This window comes from Petaurus breviceps, unplaced genomic scaffold (genome assembly GCF_028583685.1).
Source record: "Petaurus breviceps papuanus isolate PSGF00001 unplaced genomic scaffold, PetGlider_PUasm1.0 64, whole genome shotgun sequence".
NCBI classification, from domain to species: domain Eukaryota; kingdom Metazoa; phylum Chordata; class Mammalia; order Diprotodontia; family Petauridae; genus Petaurus; species Petaurus breviceps.
Genome location: NW_027186428.1, coordinates 7,643,602 through 7,653,574, shown reverse-complemented (window position 1 = coordinate 7,653,574; position 9,973 = coordinate 7,643,602). Strand labels below are relative to the sequence as shown.

The following is a 9,973-nucleotide window of genomic DNA, read 5'->3' as shown; positions in this document are numbered from 1 at the left end:
CTTGTTAACCCATTTTGAGTTGCTTTCCTTTAACAAAGCAGATCCAAGAACCTGTGGTAGCTGCAAACCCTGAGGACGCTTGGGGTGCTTGCTGCTACACCATTATCATTCCTGTTTTACAGATGAGGACACTGAGGCCAACAGGGATAAAGTAACTTACCCACAGCTAGTATCCAAGGCTAAATTTGATCTCAGCTCTTCCTGACTCCAAAGTCAGGGCTCTCTCTACTATACCACTAGCAATTTAAACTGCCCATCAGAAGACTGAACTAAGCAACTAGTGTTATGTTCAATTCAATGAGCTTTTATTGAGCAAACTACTATGTGTAGTTGAATGATGAACAAAGAGTGGAAAATTAAATAATACTAATCACACTTAGAGCTGCTGCCAGCAGCACAGGGTTCAGAAACGTCAGAATCATTTTGAAACTGGGTCTTCTGATTCCAAGTTCACCACTTCTATAACTAGCAGTGCTGACTGATGGCAAAGGTTTCTAGTACCCATTCCCCTTCTCCTACAGTATACTTCACACATAGTCTGTCTTCCTTAGAACTTGAAGGTAATTAGAAGAACACTTTGAGTGGATCTCTCATGAATGCTGAGAAACTTGTACTGGTGATCAGTTAGAGTAGGGCCTCTACTGGTGTGAGTGACTTTTGTCTTTGCAGCTCTAGCAGCAAATAGAGCCCTGAATGGATACTTTAATACTTTCAGAAAAATGACTTCATCGGTGATGTAAGTTACTGTGGCTGGGAAGGAAAAAATATCATCTGGTGGACAGCTTTTGGGAGATGTCTCCCTGGACTTAGCTGGACTGGCCCTTAGACAACAAAACACTCAATGTCACTGAACCTGTATTCAATGATCTATCTGAGAATTGCAAACAGTGGGTATTTTGTGTTTATTGAATTTACTTAAACCAGTGATGGGAAAGAGTTCCTGTATGTCATCCAGTCCAACTTAACATGTCCAAAGAGCTGCACCTTGAACCAAGGTCTTCTGATTCCAAATCTAGCCCTTTCTTCATTCTAAAATGCTGCCTGTTTTATATACAGTAATATAAGGTGAGATCCTGTCAGTGGGTTCTGTTGCCCTGGGATTTAGAAAGCAAAATTGTCTTTAGCCACCATTTACTCTGATACCTGTATTCCAGACATTAGCAACTGCCCTTCCTTCTCTTTCAGTGTCATGAGATATCTCTACTTACATGTGTACCAGTCTTTGCATGAAAACTCTGCTGAGTAACTTTTCATTCCAGGTCCTGGGAAACCAAAGAAGAAAGTAAAGGACTGAATTCATCCCCTCCACTTTGTTTTTTGTTTGTTTGTTTTGCTTTTTGGAGGGGGAAAGGCTGGGCAATTGGGGTTAAGTGACTTGCCCAAGGTCACACAGCTAGTAAGTGTTAAGTGTCTGAGATCGGATTTGAACTCAGGTCCTCCTGACTCCAGGGTTAGTACTCTCTTCACTGTGCCACCTAGCCACCCCCAACTCCTCCACTTTGGGCTAGTTTTTCCCCCTTTTAAATGCCAAGGGTTGACAAGATCACAATAACCTCCCAGAAACAAAAACAAAAACAAAAAATCTTCAACTCTTTTACTTTCTAATGGGTCAATGATCATCATGATTTCTGACAAAGCAAAAAATCAATTCAAATTCCTCTCATTTAGCTACATAGAACAGTCTTAGAAAGGCATGCTAAATAATACACACAGACACACATCATTTTTCAAAACCTTACCAGTCTGCTCTGGGCTATTTTCATAAAGCTTCTGCCACCCAGTAAAATAAGGCTCACTAATTGGGCACATGGTCTTGGATTTCCTTAAGCCTTCAGGAAAAGGGACTTAGCTACCCAACACATGAGTGGTTTGCCTCTCTTTGAGGAGGGCCATTTCTGAGACACAATAATGAGTTGTTTTTTCTAGTACGTTTCACTGATGCTTTTTTTTTTTGATGTCATAGTCATTTCTACACCTTCCCTCTCCCCACAGCTTAAACTTTCAGAAACATTTGACACAGTGACCACCTTTAACCATGTATGCAACATTCTGTGTGACTGAGTCAGGCCCATTTTTTGTCTTCAGTATCTCCTGGGAACCTTCTCCCAAACTACAAGGCGGGAGACACACTAAACACTTCACTAGAATTTGATGTGGATTCCCAGGGAAATACCTCCTTCTTGCTTAAGAATGTTGTTAGCTTAAACTCTTAACTTCGATGACAAATTTGGATGCTATAGTGAAGAGCAAATATTAAAATAAAATAAAATAAAATTGACATACAATGCTAATACTCCTCCCTTGTTTTGAACAGGAACAGAGATACTTGGCAAATCAGTTCGTATTATATTCTCTACATTAGGAGTTTGCATATTTTTTGCAATTGGCTACATGTTGCTGCCCCTGTTTGCTTACTTCATCAGAGACTGGCGGATGTTGCTACTGGCTCTGACGGTGCCGGGGGTGCTGTGTGTCCCGCTGTGGTGGTGAGTGAGACCATGTTCACAGGCATTCCCCTCCAGAGGGGCACATCTGGAGCTACAATTTTTAAGATCACCAATTGGGTTGAGATGTTACCTTGCTTCGGGCTTTTTTTTTTTTTTTTTGCTTGGTGCCTGCTAAGAGCAATGGCCCTTCTGCTTTGGGATCAGTTGAACCACATGCTCCATCTCACTGATATGTGTGGTGGCTGTAGTTAGGCTCCTCTGGGACTGCTTGAAAGTGTCACTCTGACAGTAGAATCTTAACCTGTAGCCATTCTTTCTGCTGCGTGTTTGTTTTTGTCTTTTATGTGCTAGTAATTTCCCTTTCCACTTTGGTCTTCCTTTAGAAAGGCTTTTTTCTGTTTATGAAAACATATGAAGTCCTTCAACTTTTCTATGACAAGACTTTCCCTACAATGTTTCAAGATGTGTTTGCTTATCTGCATAGAACAGCAGGCAGAGAGGGAGAAACAGAGACAGAGTCAGAGATAGAGGGACAATAAGAGAGGCAGAGAGAAAAGTTATTTTTTTTTAAAAAGAGAAATAACATTTTCCTTCTAGTCAGGTTTTTTTACAACTCATTTGTGGCCTATTCCCTCTTGAAATAGTATTAGAGTTTGAAAAATGACCCAAAGTTTTGGTGAAATAGAATTCACTTAACGGGAGGAACGGAAGAGGGGGGCGAGGGATGGGGTAGTGAATTTAATAGCTGCCTTTGCCTTTTTGGGAATTTGAGGGAGGCAGGGAAATGAAAGATAGCTTTTTAATCCAACTTCCTTTGAGCATTGGTTTTGGCCAATAGTTTTGATGTGACTTTTGTGGTTTTATTTCTTTTATTTTTCACATTGAAGCAGGAAGAGAAAGCACCTTGTCTTTTATGAGGAATTTTTTTTTAATCCATTAAATTCCCTCATAATTACTCTTGGTTTGGCTACAGCCCAACCTCCCATCAATAACTCTGGAAAGGTGCCTTTGTTGGGCTATGAGACTTTCTTATTCAGCACCATGAAAACCGCTGTCATCATTTTTTTTCCAAGGCTTAATATTCTGTCTAGACCTTAAAGGCTGGCAAGGTTTTTAGTCTTATTTTAAGCATAAAAGGCTTTTTACCTCACACTGGAATGTGCATTATCTGATAATAGCATGAAGTCACATTCATTTAACAAGATACCTACCCACCTTTTCCTTTTTATGTTCCACAGTTATAAGTGTGGTCTGGTCCATTCTTTGCCTTCTAGAAAAGTTGCTTTTTTGATACAAACTATGAGTGCTTCCATAATTTTTCAGACTGATGGATCACCAGTATAAATTTAGTGTGTAGGAGCCAATGATATTTCCCCTCCCATGTTTCTCCCAAAGTTTGAAATGGAGCCTGATAAAGCTTAGAAATAAGTCCAATTCTGGGGCAGCTAGGTGGCTCAGTGAATAGAGCACTGGCCCTGGAGTCAGGAGGACCTGAGGTCAAATTCCACCTCAGACACTTAACACTTACTAGCTGTGTGACCTTGGGCAAGTCACTTAACCCCAATTGCCCTGCTCTCCCCCCTCCAAAAAAGGCAAAAATAAAAATAATTAAAAAAAAAATAAGTCCAATTCAGCTGACCCCAACTTATTCTGAATTCAAGAGCCAAACTTCATGCTTACTTAACACACTTCATGAATACCATTCAGGTTAGAAGGCTGCAAAACTGAATCAATGGGGCAGGTCACAGTGCCATTATACCCATTTCCTTTTAAATGCCCCAGGAAAATCATTCTGGATCCACAATGGCATGTGGATGTCCCAGAGAAGCCCCATAGAGGCAGGCTCTATTTCCATCCTACATTCCCACTGGCTCATTTTGCTGAGCAGGTCCCATTGTAAGAGATTCAAGAGTACCAAGAAATACAAGAAGATGCAAGTTACAAGAAGAAATGCCTCCTTTATTATTTCTTCCTTCAGACCTCTAGGTCTCTTGCCCCTCTCTCAAGTGTGTTAGAACTCTCCAAAAACAACAAAAACGACCTCTTATCAACCTTGTAGTTAAAGCTAACCTTATAAACCTGAAATGTCTTTGGGGTGGGGTGGGGTGGGGATTTTGGAGAGGAAGTCAAGCTTTTCAGAAAGTTTAGAGCTAGAAGGGACCTTTACAAGACATCTTTGTCAGACGAAGGAAGGGGAATGGATATTTATTACGTGCCTACTATGTGCCGGGCCTTGTGCTGAGAACTCTATGAATATGATCTCATTTGATTGGCACAATAACCCTGGGAGAGTTAGATGCTATTATGATCCTCATTTTAGAGTTAAGGAAACTGCAGCAGACATAGATTAACTGGCGTGCACCCGTCACATAGCCAGCAACTGTCTGAGATCAGATCTGAACTCAGGTCTTCCTGACTCCAGACCCAGCATTCTGTCCACTGCATCACCTAGCTTCCTGAGATGAGGAAACTGAGACCCAGACAGAGGCTTAGATGACACAGGTAATAAGAAAGAATTCGGAGTCAAATGCATTATTACTCAAGCCTGCACCAAAGTCAGGAGATCCCTAACTTCTGTAAGCCCTGCAGCTGTATTTCACAGGATCCATTCAAAAAGAAATGTTCTTTAAAAACAACAAAGCCTTTTCCTCTACTTCCTGATTGGTTGCCTTTTGCTTCCACCTACCTGTAGCATAAAGGCCTTTTCACCTTGCAATGGAATGTGATTTGTTTTGTCTAGACCTTAAAGGGTGGCGTGATCTTTGGTCTTATTTTGAGCATAAAAGCCAAACAATGCGACTGATCTATATGGTGAAGACAAGACCCAAGAGGAAGGTGTCCCTGGTGAACTGACTGATTAGGACTAGTGCTAGCGTGTCATATACTTTGGCCGGCTGTTGGTGTTTTCCTCTTAATTACAAGTGTAAAGTGTGTGTGTTAGTTGGAAGCGGAAGGTGTTGTTTTGTTTTGCCTGTGTAGGTTGTGATGCCCACATGATACTATCCAGATGTGGCTAATATAGAGACTAGAAGAATATCTCTAGCATCTGCTCTCCCCACCCTTCTCCAGGGAAGACTTCAGTTCCTGCCAGCAGGGAAGGCAGAAGGTTGGGGCCAGAGGTTGGCCACTCTGATCTCCTCAGCGAGAGGGAGCGGGGGGCTAGAATAATCTCTACCTGCTCCCTTTAATATTGTTAGTATAAGGAAAGTAATGTCTTTTAATGTCTACATTTTTTTGTCTTTAACGTCTACTCTTTTTTTTTTTAAGCAATCAGGGTTAAGTAACTTGCTCAAGGTTACACGGCCAGTTGTTTCTGAGTGGGTGCTAAGTCTCTGAGCCCAGGATTCGATCCCCAGGTCATCCTGACACTGTAGCAGGTGCTCTTACTCGCTGTGCTACCTGGCCACCCCTAACGTCTACACTTCTGACAATTATCTCTCTCTCTCTCTCTTTTTTTTTTTTTTTTGCCTTTTGGAGGGCAATTGGGGTTAAGTAACTTACCCAAGGTTACATGGCTAGTTTTTTTGTGGGGGTGTTAAGTGTCTGAGGCTGGAACCGAACTCCGGTCCTCCTGACTCTGGACCCAGCACTTTACTCACTGTGCCACCTAGCCGCCCCTGACAATTATCTCGTAATAAGACCCTCTTTAATACTTATTCTGGGATGGGATGTTGCTACTACTATTGCTATAGGTCTTTGTGGTATAGAAGTTTACCTTCAGTTCCCATCTTAACACATGTCCTCATATGCGTACAGCCCAATGGATGCATTCAGATTTACTGATTTCCCTCTTTGACCATGAAAAGTCTACTTAACTTTCTTCAGTTTGTCTCCTTGGTGGTCTCACTGTCTTGCCCTTGATTTGACTAGAATCTACATATACTCATTCTTCCTTCTTGATTTGTGTGCTGTTGAGCAGGGTTGCTTTGTGATTGATGTTTCTTTCTGAATCCATTTTCTCATGGGGACCTTAGGTCATGCTAGATGGGTGGAGGTAGACTCAGGTCTTCCTGTTCAGCTTGGGACCCCTGAGAGGGGAAAACTGCTAGGCTAAGCAACATCAGATACATTAATGTTGGTTGGCAAGGGGAGAAAGTGAATGACTCAGTCAGGTGGAGAAAAGAGAAGGATGATTCTGTAGTAGGTAACTCCTTCCTTTTACTTATAGAAAAAGCACTTATTAAGCACCCATTGTGTACCAGACAGTGTGTTAAGCATTTTACAAGTATTACCTCATTTAATTGTCACAAGAACACTAGGCTGGTGCTATATTATTATCCCCATCATACAATTGAGGAAACAGGCAGACAGAGGATAAGTGTCTTGCCCAGGGTCACACAACTAGTAAAAGTCTGAGGCTGGACTTGGACTTGGGTGCTCCTGATTCCAAGCTCAGTACTCTATTCAACATGCCTCCTACCTGCCTAATGGCAGGCTAAAAACTGCTTTGGTTTAAAGGAGAAACCCACCATTTTGGTTTTATCCCAAGTCCCTTAATAACCTATTCTTGCCTTCACATAGTGTTCCACAGCTACAGGGGAAGTATGAGTGTATAACCATAGTATTGGGCAGACACTGTCTCAGGTATTACTCTGTACAATGACAAGTATTATCTCAAACCTACTTTGACATGCTATCTCCCTCCAGTAGTTCTGGCTCCAATCTGCCTGAGTCTGACAGTCTCAGAAGCCCAGCCTCATCAATGTTTCCCCCTCAGAAGCGAAACGTTGTTCTAAATAGCACATCGCTAGACAGTCTTGCTCCTGCCCCAGTGCTGGTGTCTGGCAGCAGGCAGATGGAATGCCACTGAGAAAACATGGAGTTATTTCCACTTGTCTCACTGGCATAATTAGGGAGAAGGTACTGGGACCCAGATCATTCCCTTACTCCCCTACTACCCAGTGTTACAAAATCCTAGATCTGAAGCTGTGAAGAGTCAAAGAAGTGATCCACTTCAACTCCCTCATCTTGTAGCTGTGGAAAAATCAGGGCCAGAGAGGTAAGTCACTTGCCCAAGGTGACAAGATTATCGAGACCAAGTTCAAGATTTGATGGATACCACCTTTTTGTCTTAGTACTCAGGCTCACTCACTCATTCTCTGTCTCTTCCCAACCTACTCATTGATATTTCTGCTCCCCTACTCACTCACTGTTCCTCCTGGACAGTCAGGGAATCATTCCTCCCACTCTTCTCTCACTTACATACTTCCAAACAGTTGCATAGATGCCAGTTCTCCATCCTTTCTCTACCACACCCAGGCCTCTAAAATGAATACCACCAGCTGAAAAGCTACTTCTCCATTCCCTTAAATAGATGTGTGTGTTACCACAAGCTCAGATGTAAGGTTCCTCTTTTGTTTTTTAGCCTCAAAGAATCCCCAGCATCAAACACCATCCAAATTGAACGGTTCATCCTTTAGATCCTACCTAGGGCTTTGTTCTGGGGCACCAAATTTAGAGGATAGTGACAACCCTTGTAGTCTTTGAACAGTGTAGAAAGCAAAGACATGAGCACCTGGTTACTAAGAAACATTAGTAAAAACCATATGTTCCCCAGTGGTGTGCGGAGGTGAGCCTTCTTTTACCCCGCCTTTCTATAAATATGTTGGAAGTCTCCATCCAACTCCCCCCTTGCCTTCCCACACACTCACAGGGTGGTATCTCCCCCCCCCCAACTGAGGGCACACTTCATGTCACTTGCCCAAAACACAGTTTGCCATCTTTATTCCAGTAAAAGTCCCTAGATATGACTTTTTTTGTTGTTCTTTAATGGATACTAAGTAAGTCATGAGTTCCCTTTGTTAGGTGTACATCAAACAGAACTCAGTATTACCTTTGTTCTAAAAGGTATGAGGGTTAGTGCCTCTAACCTCAGGTTCAAAAGCCTTTGCCATATGCTCAAATTTTTATTATCATGTAGGGGACGTGGAAAAACATGTGTTCCTTTGCACCACACTCTAGAGTTGAGAATACAGCAGAACTGGAGAGCCCCAAGTCCCAAAGCTGCCTACTCACACCAACTGATCTTGTCCAAACACAAGTGACTCAGTCATCTGGGATCATGTGGCATCGGACCCCTGCAATTTGTCGACAGGATATGTGTGTATACACACACACGCACACACATATACACATGTGTATGAATGCATATATTGAGTATGTGCATATACATATTATATATATACCCACACATATATCATCCTTCCATGCTTCCATATATGTGTATATACACATGTATATGTATATACAACTATGTACTTATATGTGTGTATTGTGCATATGTAAACAAAATATTTGTATATATATATTCATAAATAGGTATAATACCATACATCACCAGGACCAGGATTTATATTAGCTAAGAGCATTGGTCCAAATGTATTTCAATGGCACAGCCACTGTATGTGGAAACTGACTAACCCAGCAGGGAGAGTTTGGGTAACTAGCACTATTTAATAATGTATAACAGCAAATTGACAGACTTTTGTTTACATGGGATCTTTTCAAGTTAGCAAATAAACATTTATTAAGCACCTACTATATTCCAGGCACTGTGCTAAGTTCTAGGTATAAGAAAAAATGGTAGAAGATAGTCTCTGCTCTCAAGGAGCTTACAAGTTCCTGGAGAAAGACATTAAGTCATTTGCCTAAACTAGAGACAGGGAAGAGAGCTTGGAGGAGGGATGATTTTATAAAGATGTTATTTTTGGTCAGTTCTCAATTAGGTCCTCACTAGTGCTGGGGTTCCTAGTAATATCAGTAGGAAAACATACCTAATGCTTTTTTAATAGAATTTTACAGGGAAACAATACTAGGGGGAAAAAAGATAGTTGGAAATGGGTAAGCTGAGAAATTCAGGGGCTAAAATGGGAAAAGGAAAGAATTTAGATAAGGTCCAATGCTATGTTTGAACACTGGTGGGAGGAAGGAGGGGTTAAGTACCTAAATATGCCATTCACTGCGCTAAGCACTTTGTAAATATTATCTCATTTCATCCTACCAATACTCTGAGAGCTAGGTACTATTATTTTCCCCATTTTACAGTTGAGAAAACTGAGATAGACAAGGCTAAGTGACTTGCCCAGGGTCACACAGTTAGTAAGTGTCTGAGGCTGGATTTGAAGTTGGGTCTTCTTGGGGTCTTCCTGACTCCAGGCTCAATACTCCATGATTTGGGGGCGAGGGCTATCATCAAGACCTGTGATGTAGGGAAACCTGGCAAAGCAGGGCGTCATAACTCATTTTCGCTGATTGTTTGACTCATTCAACATTTTAAAAATATTTTAAATGCCCACCCTATACAAGGCACTGTCATCCTTACCCACTTTGAGGTTTGCAAAACAGTCAACATACATTACTTCCTTTTATCCTCAAACAACCTTATGAGATAAATATCATCTCACATGTCCCCATTTTACAGGTGAGGAAATTGAGTCTTAGAAAAGTTAAGTGATTTCTCTACAATTGCACAATTAGCTAAGTGCCAGCAGTGGAATTTAAACTCTTGCATCTTTCCAAGCCCCAAA

At 41.6% G+C, this 9,973-nt stretch overlaps 1 protein-coding gene across 2 annotated transcripts in view; it reads left to right on the top strand.

Annotated features, from left to right (window-relative positions):
* The window catches only part of LOC138173780 (solute carrier family 22 member 4-like), an 84,389-nt gene that overhangs the window by 53,289 nt on the left and 21,127 nt on the right, over positions 1-9,973 (top strand). For both annotated transcript variants that reach the window (XM_069103866.1, XM_069103867.1), the window contains exon 4: positions 2,315-2,486. In XM_069103866.1, coding sequence (XP_068959967.1) covers positions 2,315-2,486 — 172 coding nt within the window. The remainder of the gene's footprint in view (positions 1-2,314; positions 2,487-9,973) is intronic.